This window comes from Ptychodera flava, chromosome 9 (genome assembly GCF_041260155.1).
Source record: "Ptychodera flava strain L36383 chromosome 9, AS_Pfla_20210202, whole genome shotgun sequence".
Taxonomy (NCBI): Eukaryota; Metazoa; Hemichordata; class Enteropneusta; family Ptychoderidae; genus Ptychodera; species Ptychodera flava.
This window is the reverse complement of record NC_091936.1, coordinates 27643629-27663138: the sequence shown is the minus strand read 5'-3', so window position 1 is coordinate 27663138 and position 19510 is coordinate 27643629. Positions and strand designations below refer to the sequence as shown.

At 35.5% G+C, this 19510-nt stretch overlaps 1 protein-coding gene across 1 annotated transcript in view; it reads right to left on the bottom strand.

The window, feature by feature from the left end:
- LOC139140527 (ribonuclease P protein subunit p25-like protein) overlaps positions 1–19510 on the bottom strand; it is a 93468-nt gene that overhangs the window by 4611 nt on the left and 69347 nt on the right. Inside the window, exon 5 of the mRNA XM_070709859.1 lies at positions 13448–13522. Coding sequence (XP_070565960.1) covers positions 13448–13522 — 75 coding nt within the window. The remainder of the gene's footprint in view (positions 1–13447; positions 13523–19510) is intronic.

The window sequence follows — 19510 nt, the reverse complement described above, 5'->3', positions numbered from 1 at the left end:
TTGAACGATGCACTAAATTATTATTCTTGATTATCAAAGACCAATATTTTGAAGTTTCCTTTGGTTAACAATGTGAACAAGTATTTAAGTTGGAAGACGTACTGTATATTACTGTTATAACAATCGTTGGGATAATTTTCCCCCGCAATGAAAATGATCAAGTCTTCATTTAAATTGAAAGACTTTGTGAATGTGAAATCAACTGCTAAAATAAAATGCCAAAACAATGGCACTTACAGTGAAACGCCATTGTTCATGGGGCAATGGGACATTCTATTTGGCTGGAGAACCAGGATAAACATGATGAAAGGGTCAATAGACCCATTTGTCACTATACTTCTCTACAGATTGGTTTAAATGCCAAAATTTCACACCCAGAGCACTTGATTTATTGTGAAACGAATTGTTTGCCTACGAGCTTTACTGGTAGTACGTTTTGTTGAAATGCCAACATATACGACAAAATTTGTCATGCGACAGAAATATCTGACAAAAGAATGTGTCTTTTCAGAATGCACAGAACTCTTTCTGAACTTGGCTTTACAATGAGTGCAAGGTGACCACATTTGCAGACAATGGGGTTTGACCGGTCTAATAAAGGCAGACATATGCTGCAACTGAGGAAATTCCAGGAATTGCACAACCCTACGGTACTCCTCACTGTACGACACTGTTAAGTTCAAGCACAAAAGTTTTGCTGTGTTACCCTATACTCTGGGCACTTTTGTGTTTAACACATTTGTCCCATCCATCGTTTGAAGCGTGACAATATGATATTTGTTAATTATTTATGTAAAGTGTGTTAATGAGTACTTTTTTAACCATTTCACCCCATTTCTCAATACAGTGGTACAACTTTGTCAGAGGGAAGGATTTGGCCAAAATTTGGTGGTGAACACACATACACAGATCCTAGGATTTGGCCAAAATTTGGTGGTGAACATATATACACAGATCCCAGGATTTGGCCAAAATGTGGTGGTGAACATATGCAAACCCCATGGTAATGACTCATTATCAATGGTGCATATTCATGTAGCACCAATAACGCACTATCTGACCCATTGAGAGTATGTACATGTAGTCACAATCCCTTGTGTGTTATGGTTGGATCATCCGAAAGCATCTAGCGGAGGGCAACACACATACACACATGCCGAGGCATTCCACATGCTTAAATTCCATTGCAACCAACTTTACCTCTGATCACAAGGAACTCTGGCTCCTTGTTTGTTTGTTTGTTTGTGTATGCATGTTTGTTTATTTGTTACATATGATTATTTCCATACAGAAGCGAAAAAGAGCTGTGTTAGTGCTCATGTTTGTTTGTTTGTTTGTTTATTACTAAGTATTCAGAGAGAGTGGTGGACACCTACAAATGAGTGCTTACTCCTCTTTGCAAAGGCAGGGTATGCTTCATTTCAAAGTGGGATTGTATCATTTATTGCCTGTACTTGTAAACAAACGTATAAATAAAAACAAAAAAATAAACAAACAAATGGACGAACGAACACTGTTCTTTATTTACAGGCATGAATACAAATACAACTTTTTCTTGGTTCTTTTTTGTACGTGGAAATTATCTTACATAACAAATAAACAAACATACTTTAACAAATAAGAAAACAAACAAATAACAAAAAAGGAGCCAGACTTCCCTGTGCTTTGATGTGCATAGCAAGGGTGTAAGTAATACTTTATACTTTTGGTCAGAATCACGTTTGAATAGCTGGCAATGTGCAGCGTCTTGGAAACTTGTAGGTTATTGGTTGACAACAGTGAAGTATTTAAAAACAGCCAATAAGCTTCACAACAGCTTGAGTTTTCAGACTCCTGTACGTTGCTGTAAATAATTGAAATCTATCAATCAGCTATAATCTTCGGAGGTTGAAAACTGTTTTGGTTGAGATTGGCCAGAAGAGGCAGTCACTGATGCCAGACGACTTGATGGATGCCAACAGTGTCAACAAGAGGGTATCTGCAGCTCAGCTATCTGCCACTTTCCTTTCATGTACAATGAGATTATCCGCTGTCAACACTTCAGATCACAGAGATATCTGGCCAAGTGATTTGCCAGTAATGTCAGCATATGCCACCCAAACTGAGAGCAATGCAGCATCCGATATGATGCACTACCAATCAACGAGTAACACACTGACAGAAAAATGGGCAATTATTGGAGGATGTGGAAACAATGAATTTGGTAACACTGTATTAATAGTAAATACAAATCAGGCAAGTACCGGTACATGTATACAGCATAAGTAATGGACTGACAAGCCCTTTTGCTGTGCATAGCCGAGTTTTGTGTGAGTAAAAATAATTGTGGATTACATTTTTATTTGAGATGCAAGCAGAGACAGCAATTTTATGCAGTTGTAAATGTGCTACAGTTTATGCAATGGTTAAACCATTGACATTGGGGGGGGGGGGTGTCTCTTGGTGAGTATGTGATGTCATAGGTCTGGCTTATTTTCTAGAAGTAATGCAACAACCACTTGTCAAACAATATTTTCTAAAAAGTCTACCAGCCATCCTTAATCACCCTGATAAGTACGATATTTTTCTTCTCAATGGTTCTACTCTGGAATAAAAAGGACGTAATGTGTTCCACAAACTCATTATGCCCAAGACTTAACGTGATGGCGGTACAAACCAACCCCAGGAAACCAACCCATGTGTACCGGTACAAAAGGGTATAAAAGTACTGGTTTTGCCTCTTTGCCTTTTACCGAGTAGCCATAGATAATTAAAACATATACATCACTGATGCGACTGCAACTCAGAGCCTTTAGGACAGGGCTTTAGCTCTGTTTGGATTATTATTGTGCCATACTTATGTAATGGAAACTGTTCATATGCCTGATACTCAATCACTGACTTTGTATTGAAATGTTGTTGTTCTAAAACCTGCAACTGAACTGCAACAAGCTTATTTTAGCTATTTTATTACCCTGTTTCAGGGAAGTTAAATCCTTATTTCCTCATCTGATTTACACTTTCAAACTTTTTTTCTTTTGGGAGGGAGGAGGTGGGGGGGAGGGTTTTGTTTAATAGATGCAATAAGATTTGTTAGCTATATATGGGTTAGGGTGGAGTGCACGTTGGGGACAGATATTTGGACTCTCAAATTTTTACAATACATTTCTGATCTACCGTTTGTGTGGGCTCATTTTGAAGCTGTTGGAGTGAATAAAATTTTACTACATTACTTTGTAGACATCGAAAATATATTTTTTCCCATACTGTTATCATATGGATGGCCGTCAATGAATCTCATATATTGGTAAATTTGAGGTAATTGTTCTCTAGTACCAAAATTTGCACTGTGACCTGTGATTTGTATTCTTGATTGTGAAGGAAAATGGTTGAAATTTCGTTGAGGAAAGTTTGAAAAAAGGTTTAAATTAAGTCTTTCGTTTTTGAGGCGCATACTGCCTTCAGCAGCCACAGCTCTGTATGCAACATGTAAAACCAATATACAAAATTTGTCGTCTTTTAATCTGCTGTGACATAGTTTGTAGTTAGAATATGAAAACTGAAAAAATATCATCTTACTTCAGCCTATGAGAGAGTACCAGTATAAATCCAACTTTGCGCAAAAAGGTTATGCTGTTTTGTGGGTGAATTATTGGAGCTTTTACCTTATGAATCCTCGGATGACCCTGGCGGAAGCTGGTGAACATGAGCATAAAATGTACCAGCTGGGCATATCACGTTTCATACAAAGGCAAGTCACAGAATTAACTTTTATATAAATTAAATGCCAAAATTTATGGACATCATTTATAATAAACGCAATTTGAGAGACAGTCATTTCCGGTGTACGCTTGACGCATGCCGGCAAATGCATACATTTCAGAAATGAATCAATCATGGTGAAAGACGCACCTTTTAAATAAAATGAATTATGAAATTGAGAATGGAAGTCAGGAACAGAAGTGCAAACATTGCATTAATTTCTATGTGGGACATCAGATAAACCAAAATGAAATGACAATATGATATGGAGTACAGAAAATGCTAATATCTTACTGATTTTTACACTGTTCAAGCAAGATCAAAGTCAAGAAGAACCAAGTAGAAAAGACGTAATATAGTTGTGTTCTAAACCATCTTTCGGATTCCCATATTTACCAGAAGCCCTTCTTCGCCTCCAATAACAGTCTATAATTGCCAGAATGAATTTTGTTCTATTTTGTTTTATACAAAGTGTGCAAAATATTATGTTTGATGTACATTCAGTTCAAAAGTATTTCCGCTGAGCTCTTCATCTGATCAGAGTACACTGTTCAACGATAACTGTCAATGGTTTACCAGATACCGGTACATGTTTGTATTTTTTTTTTAAATATCAAAATTTCACTGTGATGGTAACTAACTTGTCTTGAACTTGAATGGCTAATATTTTTAGGGATCTAATAGTAATTGGCATAAAAAAGACATTAAAAAAATTGAACTTTGCGAACATCTACTGAGTACTGTGTTTCAACCAGAAAGTTTCTTTCCGATATTCTTAGGAATGCTCTGTATACAGCTTGTATTCAATGAGGCCTTGTTTATGTAAACCACAAACGATCAAAAATACAAATTCACTTTGATAACGAATCGACACATACTATATGCAACAACATGGAATGATGTCGCAGTTTATGATGGTTTCTATGCTTCATTGAGTCCAAATGCAACACATGATTGCTGGGTACATTTGAAATAAAAAAATATCAAACCTCTGTTTTCTAGCTTTTTTCACATATGAGTACTTTACGATGGATGGTTGCTAAGATATTGCATGAATTCTGTAAACCACACTTTCTGGAAATTTTGAAAAGTCTGTGAAAGAATTTGAAAAACTGAATTGTCATTTCAACGTTGAATTTTTAACTTGAATTGTATATCATTCTGCAATTTGAAGCTTTGGAGCACAAGATTATAACTGCTGGAAGAAAATGTCTCATTGATATTATGATTTCTGTTGTGATGAGGAAAAAGCATATATCCCCCTAGTGGATATCAAATTTCACTGGAAAACATGGTTTGAGGTTGGAATATATAGAGATTATGGGAAGTCTGGGCAATTAAGACAGCATCTCATTAGTGATGTTAATTATGGTATGGTGTCCGGTGTTGGCATTGTGACATAACTTTGACCATCAGTAATAATTAAACCTGGCAGAGAACAACACTACACAATGTGTGTGAAAACCTTCCAAAATGGCACCCGCTCACTTAAAGACATCACAAAGTAGAACGACTTTGAGTCACAATCTATTGGTGCGGGAATATTTCCAAATTTGGAAAAAGAAATTCATGACATGTTACACAACGACAAGCACCATGAGAGGCACTGTAGCGGAAAGGACAGAAGTCAAAATTGATGGATGGTCATATAAGCACAGGATATGCCATAAAATGAAGTAATATGGAAATCAATAGAAATAAGGATTATGATGGATGAATATTACATACATGTAACGCATGGAGTAGAATAGAATATTGGCTAGCTATTGAGGTGTTGCGTGTTGTTTGGTTAACATCATCTTCTCTGGAAGTCATTGTAGGCGTTATTGATATCATTTGGGGAATATATTTTACTGGACGACACAGGAATAAGTGACACTACACTGTAAAAAGGCCATAACACGTAGACCATATCTCGTGTAATAATCCCGTTTGTCAATAGACACTTGTGTGAAGAGATAGGAATATTTTTATGTGGGTGTATTGATATTAACCCTTTCAGCACCAAAGTCAATTTTTGTCGTCTTTATAAAATGTACCCCAGTCAATTTTTTTCAGATTTTTACCAAAATTTTGATAAAGAACTGTAGCCAATGAAATTGGTCCAAAATTGACAGAAAACTTCATAAAAATTGGTAAAATGTGGCACTAAAATTTGGTGGGAAAAAATTACATCACTCAAAGGGTTAAGGATATCCTAGCATTGTCCCTTGTTTCTATTTGTAGCAACATTTTATCAATATCTCTATTATATATATAATAGTATTTGTGCCATTTGAAACTGCCATTCAAGGTACACATATAACTTGAGTGCTCAGAATAATCGATACATACGGCATTTTCACAATTGAGTGTACAAAGTAGGGGTCAAAAATGGCCAAATTTCAACCTCATTGTTTTACTGTGAAAACCTTACCAGGACTTAGGTACATATGCCACATATATAGTGCAGAAATGGTTTTGCACAAACTGTCTTAGTTCCATAATAAACAGGCCTTCTTTATCGTACCCTTACATGGGGTACGGACACTACAAAATTTAGAAAATTAAGAAAAGATTTTGCACCATTGCAAAATTTAGGGGAGAATAAACAATACTTTTACCAAATGCAAATCAATACAGTTAGCCTTACATCATAAAATGACTTTTGTAGAGAATCTTTGAATTCCACCGGGTGTATACAATGTTGTCCTTCATACCAAAACAAAGGAAACACTTTATTTTTGAAAGAACAACGAACACATTTCAATTATTGCTTGATAATCTTCCACAGTGAATCCCAAAACTTAAAATGATAATTGGCAGCATGCATAGCTATGATATATAGCATATTTTCATATGTTAGTCCATGTTGGAAAGACTCATCAAAATATTTCATAAAGTATGTACAAGGGGTACGGACACTACAACACCAGCCCAAAGCAAACCTGTACTGAAGCTGATCATTTACATTTAGTGTAGAAATAATAGCTGATTAATTGATGAAGAAACATGGTTTTCTTTCCATTTTGCCTCATCCTGTAAACTTTTAACCACAGTGTAATTAATTGAAGATATTATTAAACTATATTTATGGTTCATGGTTTAATGTTATTCAGAGAACAACACTCAAATATAAATTTAGCATCAACAATAAGAACAAATTGAAAACTTTTAAGTTTTTTGATAAAACAGTAAAATCATCAAGCTATAAAATTTCTAATATTAACCCTACTCACTGATTAATAGTTGTATTTAACTAATTTGTGGGGTGGGGTATGGACACTACACAACATGCATTAAAATTGTTTTCTACTAAAGTTAAGTCTGAACTAAAATTCATTGAACAAAAAATGGCAATGCTTGTACATGTGTGTTGACAAGCCAAATACTGGTCAATATGACATATTTATGCTACTGGAAGAAAAGACAACTGTTTTTAAAGACAGATCAATAATTTTGAAAAAGGTCAAGTTGCAACATAACAGTTGTATCAGTGGACCTGTCAAGATAACATTTTATCAACAAACTGCTTGATGTAGAAATATGTCATTTTAGTACTTGAAATAATGAAATTTACTCTTCATGAGATAAGTGTCTCTTGTCAATGTCATGTGTAGAGAAACAAAATTGTTTTATCTTATTAGTCAACTGAAGGAAACCAACCCAACACACAACTGATTCACTAGATTCACTGAACAATCAATTCATATGTTCTCATCTATCGCATAAGCTTTGATATTCGGTATACAGATGACTTAGGATATACTTAGATAATTTCATACAGCTTCAGGAAAAATAATAAATTTGTGTTTTGGAGGCAATTTTTGCAAATTTTAGTTAAAAAATCTAAAGACACAAACTAAGCCAACATATTTCTTCAAACTTGGAGGGGGGGGGGGGAACATGGCCGTAATTTTGTATTTTTGGAGCTAATCTTTAGTCTGCGACCTGAAATAACCTATACCAATCCAGATATCTTTTAAGACAGTTTTTTAAACTGTGAAAACAATGTAGTCATATTTGGTATCAGTTTGTAGTGAAAGTTGACACAGAAAACAAATCTGAGGTTATTTATGACACATGTATAATATAGTGGATCAACTCTAGCTAATATTTCGTTGAGGGATACCCAAACACTGATAAGAGATTTGTATCCACAAGAATGCCATGTGGCAAGATGCACTCTACTGTGAATACAGACTCCAGTACATGTCATTTTTACATTGAGTAGTTTATGTCAGCCCTGGGCCAGCCCAGGTTTTGAGTCAACTCAATATTGTCGATATGGACACTCTAGGTCAGGCCAGAATCGGTCTAGTTTTGGCTGGGCAATAGGGGAATCCAGTACTGCCTCAAAATTTGGGTCATGTCTGGACCAAGATGATCCCAACTGAACCTAAAAGTTTCGCTCCAGTCTTTATCATTCCATGTTCTCAACACAATATCTTCCACCAGGTTTTGCTCCACAAGTGGGACCACATCATTTGATAAACATTACTTGAAAGAAAGGCATTAGTTAACAAAGACATCAGAAACACTGTGCACTTGTTACATGCATTTCTGTACAATCTGCAAGTCCAATTCTGTCTCATAAAGTTCATGAAACCAATACTGGAGATGTCTCTGTAGTTCAAGTGTCATTTAGTAGTTAGATTAATTTTTTTGGCAAAACTAGGCTGGTCCTGTAAAATGTGAAGATGAACCAAATTTTTTCCCCACAGAGGATTATTGTAACCTTGCCCAGGTCCGACCTAAATTTTGTGAATGTGAACATACGGTAGTATCTGTCTTAGTCCAATCATTGTGTTTTATATAAACATACAGACAGTTGACAGGCCATTGGTTGATTAAGTAAATCATCACACTATGGAGCAGACTATAGCGCAGTGCAACTCATAAACATGATTAAGAACATGAGCAATTTAGGATGATGTCAGGTCACTCCACACACAAACAGAGTAAACAACAAATTTGACTACCTAACTCTCTGACACAATATAAATTTGTTCCTTCCAAGGTGTGAATTTATCATAGATCATTGAACAAATGACCGGTGTTTTTCTGCTTTTGATTACAACTTTCAGCTTTTTGTGGACAATCATGTTGACTTCCAATATATTTGCGTACAATAATTGTCAAATTATAGTTATACTTTTATCTGAAACCAATAATTATTCACATTTTGTGTTACACATACTACTTACACAACTGGGAAATAATTGAAATTTTTTTTGACTGACGTCCAACATTTGATATCATTGAAGCTGTTGGTAGTCTTATTCTTATCAGTTTAGTTGGTGTGTATATTGCACCTTATATTCCGACTTTGTCTGTGTATTACTTTAAAGGCATGCGTTGGCACCAGACTGTCTCATCAGAAAATTTACCCACCAGATTACAATTTCAGTGGAAAACAAAAGGCTATCACACCTCCATAATCCTCTTACAGACTTCTAGAACAAAGGCGATCCCAGGGATCGCGAGCAATGCCTTTAATTTGATATCCAAACATTTCAAGTTTGGGCCACCAAATTTTTACTGTTGATCTTCAAAATTGAAAATTGGTCATTAAAACAGACTACTATCTAAACATTGAAAATTAAACCCTTTTGCAAATACAAATAGCACTTTTTGTTTGCAAGTGAAAAACAGGAAACAGAAACATGTACTTCGTTTTTTTTTCGTTTTTTTAGATGCGAGCAACGCTATTTTTTATATTTATGCAAGAATCATTATTATCACTAGTGCTATTAATATTAATTGAGGTTTTGCCAGCTGATTCAAACCTATCATTTGATTTCTCTTAAATATCACAGCACAGTTATTTCAGATGCTAGGCCAGTTGTTGAAATGTCTATTTCGAGGGGTTTTAGCTAACTGACTGCTATGCTAGGTGAATTACCGTAGTGTTGTAGATAATGTGAGCTCAAGCTTCAAAAAGTAATGCATCACATTTAATGACACTTACTATACTGGCACATATTGTTGATATAGAGATGTACTTGCCCTGAAAGGCATTGAGCAGCATCAAGTTATTGCTATTTGGCATATTTAGTGAATGATCATCTCAGGAACCCCTTGTCTAATAAACATTGATGTTTCAAGACTTTTTATCCAATCGCCTGATTGTATAAGAGTCCACCTTATGTCAGAGACAGACAGCAAAGAAACTATTTAAAGTATAGGCCCTGATGGCAGTTTTCTATGTTGACTATTGATGAATATCTGTGTACCGGTATATAGGGGTAAGTTGGGGGTGTCTGCTAGTGTGAGCCGAAATTAAACATTTCTTCTGCCATTAGAATAGGACCTGTGCACTCACTATATCTAGTAGTATACTATGTACATCTTCCATACCATCCATGTACCAGTATATTGTAGCTACAAAGTCATTGGCACTATTTTTTATCCAGGGCAAAATTCCTGTACAAAAATGTAGTGTGTGTTGTGTTGACCCCCAATTACCTTATTGAATCCATCTGTCAATTGAAATTACATTTTAATGTTTGACTTCACACTGATTATACATGGTTACATTATAATTAAACCACTCAGCAGTGTACTAGGGGTATATCAAACCTTTTACTTCAGTCGAATCCAAATCAGTGTAATCCACTGGAAAAGGGGTACGGACACTACATGGGGGGTACGGACACTACATTTGGCCTATAATTCATATATAAATTTTTAAATGGTGATTGTCTAAGATGAATGCATATATCATTCATCTATACCAAGTACTACAATATGTATTTTACCTTTGTTTGCTGAAAGCCAAATATAGGTGTGGAATTAAATGGTGGGGTACGGACACTACATAAATTTCCGGAAAATTTAGGCTGAGTCTTTGGCAAATTCTTGAAATAAAGAATGGATGCTTATGACAGTAGAGTTTATTACAGTACTTAACAGATACCTGCAATGGATTTTAACAACATTTTACAAAATAACTATACATTAGAACCAAGTTATACACTGGGTTAATTGTCCATAATGAAAAACGCAAAATCCGTAACGATGGGCTATTTTTGGATTTATTAATGGTATTAATCAACTGGTGAATAGCATGCCATGGCGTTACTTACTACTTGTATTAGACATCCTTAAGACCACACAGAAAGAAAAAACATGTACCTTTACTAGAGTTTACATTATGAAAACAGCATTTTCTTAAAGTTGAAAAATGCAGTGTACCTTCGTAACAGTCAAATTTGACCATTTTCACACCACAAAAGATGCCATATCTTTGCCAAACATGGTCCGATTTTTGTAATTTTTGCTTTGATTTGCTCAGAAAATCTTACTCAAAAAGCTATCACAAGAGTAAATATATACTGTAAAATAGTTTTTTAGAATGTTTTCCGTAACACTCAAGAACAAAAGTTGGTACACTCAATTGTGAAAATGCCGATAAATAAATAAAAAACAATGGTGTTGTATGAAATTTTGGCAATCTTTGATCATTTAATGAGACAATATACCTACAGAATTTACTGTTTGTTTGACCACTATTGTGGAACTTGGGCTTGACTTCAGATATCAAAAAAATCTTTATTAATTCATCGCATACTTTAAGATATAACTGTTACAGACTGTCAACATAATTTATTCCCTTGGACAGCACCCACGAAATTGCAAGATTAATGTGTTTGTTCACCTGAGTACTATCACATGACAGGATGTACTGAATACGCCCAAAGCTTTGTAATCACCCCTTTCTACGGCATCTTTTTTACTTCAATATTTCTACAAAACAATTGAAGGCTGTCACATCAATGGTTTTCATATTAGTCACTCATTCTGTACAACACTTCACTGTATACACAACAAACACAGGCAGCTCAGTCATTTGAAATTGCACGTCACGACAGTACGGTCACGTTTTACATGTCTGTCAGTAATTTTGTCGATTCTAAAAGCATGACCTCTTGTGGAATTTCTGTACCAACAAAAACTGTGTCATTTTCCTTTTTATTGGATCATTAATTCAAAACAGCTGCTTTACTGATGAAAATTAACAATGATCTAAATTATGAATGGCAGAAATATTCCTCATAAAGAACGTTGATTGGACAAGCGAGAGATGTATTGAACCTTAAAGAGAAAATGAAGAATGGGCAGATTTGAATGGGATGGGGAAGAAAGAAAATTATAATGAAAAAGAAAATTATAATGAAAAGAGCAAACACTGGGGAGTAAGTCACGCTGAACAGACAGCGGGAGAATAAAATAGAACACATCAGGAATAGATTATCATTGTAGACATCGTGGGAAAGGATAGAAAAGGATAGCACGATGGAATAAAGAGGTGATGAAAAACAGATCAAAATGGACCGGAAGAAAATGGCAATTTCATTGATGCTGACAGGCCAAGAAATTTCAAAAATATAGTATAAAATGTTTATGAAATGATCGCAAATATGAAAAGTCTTCATAAAACATTTCAAATTCTTGATAATAGTGTGCTAGAATGTATACTATGACAAAGTACCGTATTGGTTTTATAGAAATTGGGGCTAGGGATATATAATGGATGCTGAAGATTCTAAACAATGCTGGAACTCTCTGAAAATGTCATTCTCGTCTACTTGAATTGCCGCAGGAGACAACTGTCTGTGCTCGTAGTTACCTTGAGATACTTAAGAACGCATGGAATTCATGGATGTTCTGCGGACCTTAGAAATATTATTTGCCGGCTAACAAATAAAATAAAGGTCATGAGAATACACACAAAAAAAACCCGTATTATAAAATAAACTTGAGGAAATAAAATAGCACTGCAGTACCTTTACCAGTCCATCATTAGGGCAATGCACTCAGTGCACCCTCATCCTATTGATATGCTAATCCAAAATATGCGTAGGTGTTGCAGCCGATTCAATAAGTCACTACGTCTGTCAAGTTTCCTCTCAGTAGACTCAATGTGAAGGACTTCTTGTACATGTGGCAGCTTGTATTTGGTTAACAACTTATCAATTTTTTATTTTGTGTCTGAAGATTTTAATTATTTTTTCATTCATTGTGTGTATTTTAATCTCACAAGTGTATAACAGATGATAACAATCATTACTATATGATGTAATTTCCTACGCAAGTCATCACTTCCATTCTGCTGTCACACCTGAGTGGGAGTTGTTTTTTTCCCTCCGTGAACTCAAATGACAGTTCATTCACATTCAAATTGCTCATGAAAAAAATACACAATGTCAGAACTCTGCAATTCTCACGTCTTACACACACACACAACTCAGGGCACCGTATTTAGACATGCTTTCTGTTTGCATCTGTGTATACTTGATGATATAGCCTATCCAATATTGCACATCATTGGATCATTCCATTGTGTGACAATTCAAGGGGAGGAGGGCATACTATATGGTCAACTTCATTCTGACAAGAAAATCACCTGAGGTTAACTGTAACACCTTACAGAGATTTAAACTCTAGTTATTCTAAGTTTCCGCTCTCGTATTCACATATTGAAATACACAGATTAAGTCTGATTTGTAGGCACCAAGATGAAAATAATTTCTGAAAAGAGTGGAAAGAAAGTATATTTGCATTCTTGAAGTGTGAAAATTTAATCCTCTTTCTACCAGGCTCCATAGAAAACCATAGAAATAAGTAGCACTTGGGAAAAAGAGGATTAAATGTAAATTTTTCAAATCGCTGTGATGTTATTTGCATAGGGAAAGAGAATAAATTTACATATAAAATGACTTACCCAGGTGCATCCTTATCCAACTGGTCTTTGGAAAGTGTTATGCTAATGGCTGGTATGGCTCGGTTTACCTTCAACCTGATGCAGGAAAAAGAAACAGTGAAAAATAGTACAATTAATGGATTTATTTTCTCTGTGTTTAATTTGGTTAGAATGGGCATAACCATAAATCATTTCACCCCTGTAATTGAAACTCAGGGCTTTATTTGCTTCTATTGATTAGTGGGTGGGTTTGAAATGCCCCAAGGTGTTCTTGTAGTGAAAATATAAAATACTGCGTGGGTTGTCTGGAGAGGTATATGTGAACTCTGAGAGTAAAGGCACCGAGGCAGATTTCCTATCCAAGACAAGATTTTCAATAGAGTTAGCTTTCTGGCTTCTACAATAAATTCATATCATCTGAAGAATTGTATGTTATCATGTCTGTTACTGCTTGGCGAGTGTTATCTCTATTATAGCTATCATTTTCTACAAATAAACAGAAACATTAGTATTTTTCATGATTTTGGAATTGTGATGGAGAAAATACCCTTCACTGTGAATTGACATTGATTTTCTTACACTGTCCATTAGTTTTTTTTTCCTCAGCAGTATTGCTGAAATTTGTTAATCAGTCTGGTGAGGGAATTTTGTCAAATTAACTTTGTATGTCGTAGATTGCTCTGTAAGGCATTACAGTTCACCTCAGGTGACATTCTTTGTATGCTGTCAGCTTAGCATGACTGGGTTTCTCTCAAGGTTACCATATGGAATAGAAATCATTCATAAATATGATATCTTCAATACTGCAATGAAAGCGATCCACAAAATTGGGGAGAGGACATTATTTGGTTCTTGAAATTTAACAAGTCATCGTTGATGACACAGTCCCCGCTTGCTAATGGGTACTTTGATTACAGGTCCTGTGATAAAAATACTTTGATACAGATGGCACTCAATGGCCAAGAATGAGTTCCATGGTGATGAAAACATAAAACAAATGTAGGCCACTATCCTAAAGGTCATTCAATGAGTCAACTGGGAATTAGTTGACAGGATGTTGCAAAACATTTTTTCATACTATCCTAACACTAATAGATTATCACCGGTACCATATTTCATAAAGTTTAATGCAGTATTTACAACACTATGAGATCAACATCTGTATCAAGTTTCATCAAATTTGACGTTGTATTTGTGGATATATCACTCTAATTAGGAAAGTTCATTACATATGCAATTACAAATTAATTAAAATGACACTGATAAATGTCTTTTTCACTGTTAAAGCAATGTGAGCTTAACATGTGTACAAAGTTTTATGAAATTTGATGCAGTATTTCTTGACATATCAGCCTAATTATGAAAGTTCAATAATTGACATGATACTGCTACATGACATGAAACAATTGACGAGCACGTATGAAATATGTCAATGTCCTTGTACCAAGTTTGAATGATACTGATGGAAATATGTCTGGGTTATGGCTCAGTACATGAGAAAATCGTGAAAAAATCGCCGCCACGCAGGGATATTTGATCTTACTGTTTAAAAAATCAACATGTATATGTATGACATAAGTCAATGTCCAGTTACAAACTTTGAATAAAATCAGTTGAGACTTGCCAGAGTCATGGCTCTCGACATGAAAAAAACCATAACAAAATTGCCATCATGTGGCCATATCGGACCATATCGAGAAACAAATCAAAGTACATATGTATATCGAAGTACACATGTATACTATAAGTCAATGTCCTTGTACCAACTTTGAATAAATTTGCTTGATACATGTCTGAGTTATGGTTCAGGACATGGAAAATCATAAAAAAATGGCCACAAGGCGGCCATATTGGATCGTATCACAAAACAAATCAATGTGCATATGTATGACATAGGTCAATGTCCTTGTACCAACTTTGAATAAAATCGGTTGAGATATGCCTGAATTATGGCTCTGTACACGAAAAAATCATAACAAAAAGGCTGCACAGCAGCCATATTGGATCGCATCACAAAACAAATCAATGTGCATATATATAACATAGGCCAATGTCGTTGTACCAACTTTGAATAAAATCGGTTGAGATATGCCTGAGTTATGGCTCTGTACACGAAAACATTGAAACAAAATGGCCACCTGGCGGCCATATTGGATCGTATCACAAAACAAATTGACATGCATATATATGACATAGGTCAATGTCCTTGTACCAACTTTGAATAAAATCGGTTGAGATATGCCTGAGTTATGGCTCTGTACATGAAGAAAATCGTAACAAAATGGCCGCCTGGCGGCCATATTGGATCGTATCAAAAAAAAAATCGACATGCATATAAATGACATTGGTCATTGTCCTTGTACCAACTTTGAATAAACTCGGTTGAAACATGCCTGAGTTATGGCTCTGTACATGAAAAAATCGTAATAAAATGGCCGTCTGGCGGCCATATTGGATCGTATTGCAAAATAAATCGATGTGCATCTGTAGGTCATAGTGCTATGCCTTTGTGCCAAGTTTGAACAAAATTGGTTCAGCAGTGTCTGAGAAACTGTTGATGACAGACGGACGGACGGACGGACGGACGGACGGACGGACGGACGCACACGGACGGGACCCAATCTATAAGTCCCCGCCGGACTTCGTCCGCGGGGACTTTATTTGGTTCAAAAACTATCATGAATGAGGAAACAGGGGGTGCTGATATTTGGCGGAAGGTCCACATCAGTGCTCGTTTTCTCCACCCTTACATTTATGAAAATTATATTTAGTTTATTACTATGATGGCCTTATATAAGACAATATAAATTTTGTTCAAATTTGGTGATGACATTACCACAAACTTGAATATGTAAGTGTGTCAGGGACAAGCAGAAATTCATTTTACACAATTGAGAGATTAAAATAGATAAGGATGACAAACTCTCTTTATTGGAAATATCAGTCAGTATTAAATGCATAGTGGGAGAAATGACAGCAGAAGTACGAGCGAACTTTCACCTTTGACCTAAGGAGAACTGTATGTACAATGCACATGGGCATGAATTCGATTGACAGCGAATGAACTGTAAGATAAAAATAGCATTACACTTAGGAGTTCCTTGATAAATTGACGTCATGCTCTTGATCCAGTTATGGAAAAAACCGTAACCAAGGTTACTGCACTTCGATCATTGCCAAATCAAGTACCCATCCAATCCTTGTTAATACTGAGATTAAAAGTGTTGTTTGCGTTGACAAGATTAACATGAAACTATAATTACAGTTGCTGAATTTACACTTCAACAGATCTTAATAGAAAACTGTACTGTACTAAAGTGAAATATGTAAGCTCAAATAATCATGTGAATTTGACATTTAGAATTTGCCAATGCTCACATGTATCACAGCATTCAGCCGTCCAAACCTTTTATCAACTAATATCTTCATAATGAACCACCCTGGGAGTGCTCTTAAAGTAAAAACTGAAGGGAACAATCCCTCAAAAATTTACTCTGTAACCATCGAACCAACCCCCGGCCCCCCACCCATCCCCCACTGCCCAAAAATGAAGCTCTCTCAACGGCTGTGTTTTTTGATACCTTCCCATCTGATTGCAGTACACAGCTGATTTATAAGTAGAGCATTATGAGGATCTTTTTTGTGAATGTAATCAGAAAACTAAGTAAATTGATAATTCAATTAGCTATGTGAGATATGTACGGTACACACATATTTTTTTTAAAGGTATACAGTAGTCACCTGTAATCTAAATATGCCCATATATGGTCAAAGGGGCGTTCCTTGGTATTCAAAATGCCCATGTGGGGGCACTGTTTTTAAAAAGTGGCCACCAGCTTAAAATCTGTGATTGGTTAGATTTTCTCTTTCCATGGCAACCGTGGCAAAATTGGAACAGGTGACAATATACTTTTAAATATCTATATATAACTGTAAACTTCGAGGTTTGAAATTATTTATTCAAAATGTACAAATTTTACTCAGACAATAATACTTTATTATTATCATTAGGTAATTCATATTAAACCTGCACAAATCATCATGTTTAAGACTTCACAATTCAGCTAGAAAAATCAAAAGCTGAAATAATTTCTGATATTTTAAAAATTCCACTGTGCTTATGTCAAACGGAGGTGAGGCTGATCCATATCAAAGCAGACAATATTTACTCTGCACATTCAGTCCCTATTGTACATTATCATTAAGTTGGATCGGTTATCGCAGATCTTGCCAGCCGGTCCTGTAACAGCTTGGCATTCAGACTGCTTTGTTGAAGGTTTACACAGCTTTGGCAGTTTACATTGGAAAGGATGACTTCACGAACAAAGAACATGTAAAACTAAAGTACATGAACCACTGATGTATTTCCAATGCTAATTACTGAACAGACGCAGCATGATAAAAATTTCATCGCTGTCTTCATCTTACCATGTTGAGATTCTGATGATGGAGACATTGTTATACTTTCTGTTCTTGCACTGTCAAGTCAGAAGGTAATACTTTAGGGATTTCCTTGAAAAACGTTTTGTGTTTACTATTATATTTACCAAAGAGGTAAACACCCTGGTTAGCTGCATTCAGGTATGTTGACTTGCAATCATTTCGACCAACAGATCTAAAAAACTATCTAATGGTGAAGGCACATGTAAAGGACATGGAATGACAGCAAAATTAAAAAATGTTAATGATACAAAATTATCTCTGAGGTTTTATTATTCTCTGGGCAACATGCTGGCCGGTCTGTACTTCTGAAAAAAAGACATTCACTATGGAACATGACATGTACTGGCCCTGACAACAACCTATCTAGTTTGTTCCATTGATTGATACCTCAATGGCTCTCATTGTTTTTTCAAAATTTAAGCTACGTCCATGAAGAAGTTTAGTTTGCCTGATTATGACTGATTTCATTAAAAAAAAATAACATTGCAAGGTTGCAGCATTGGGCTGTGTTGATAATGAGAAAAAGCCGGAGTCATTAAGCTTTGTGTTTCACACAGCAATTCAGCAAAACACCCCCTGTCCATTATCATACCATGGATCTGTTGGGCAACATTGATATCTTGCTTCAACTTGCCAACTGTAAGGGTAGAAACAGCACCAGATAACTTTCATAATTCACAGAAGAATGCCATCATGTATTTATTAAATGAAGAAAACTATACAGTATGATTTTAACAGGATGTTTTGCTTTAATATCTCACACATTTTTTTTAATGCTACACTGATGTAACAGACTAGTTGTCGCAAGCCAATTTGCATAACCCGTGAGAAGGTGTCCAGTACACACTCTCCAGTCAATGTACTCGTTGTAGAGTTTACAGAACCAAGGTGTTTACCACAGAAAACTATCATAAATAGTATTCTTTACCATAACAATTAAAACTTTTGATATTTTTCCCATTAGCTGTCACAGATAGAGAATATTTATGTGTTTATTCCATGTAAATCAACAGGTTATCATCAAATTATGGGCCATTACTTCATCAGATTATGTCTAAAAAACAAATTAAAATTCATATGTCCATCCAAGTCAGCATGCATTTCAAAATTTCTTTCAAAAATGTGTTGATTCTCACAAGAAAACCTGTCCATTTTGCTTCTCAGTGACTAGTTCTTTTAATATCCTTTGGCAGTGGTTTAAACCTGGACTTTTGTTTTTCTGGAGTAAAACACATTCACTACTCAAAGAATGTCAGTATAGCATGTTAAGAATACTGTCAATCTGCATGACCACTGATTGTCAGGGTTAACATTCACACAAGAAACTGATATCTACCGGTATTTTTCTGTGGCCCTGAGTCAGGGTTAACATGCACGTCCTTTAAATACTCATGATGGCATTAAGCAATTGACAACAGTTGAACTACTCTTTACTGATAATAAATATCACACACGTATTGCAAAAGGCTGACATTATATGTATTTAAAGGACATGCATGTTAAACCTGACTCAGGGCCACAGAAAAATACCGGTAGATATCAGTTTCTTGTGTGAATGTTAACCCTGACAATTAGTGGTCATATATGCCTGAATACACGGGTTTATGTTCCCGAGAGCAGGTGACAATTTGCCTAGAGGGC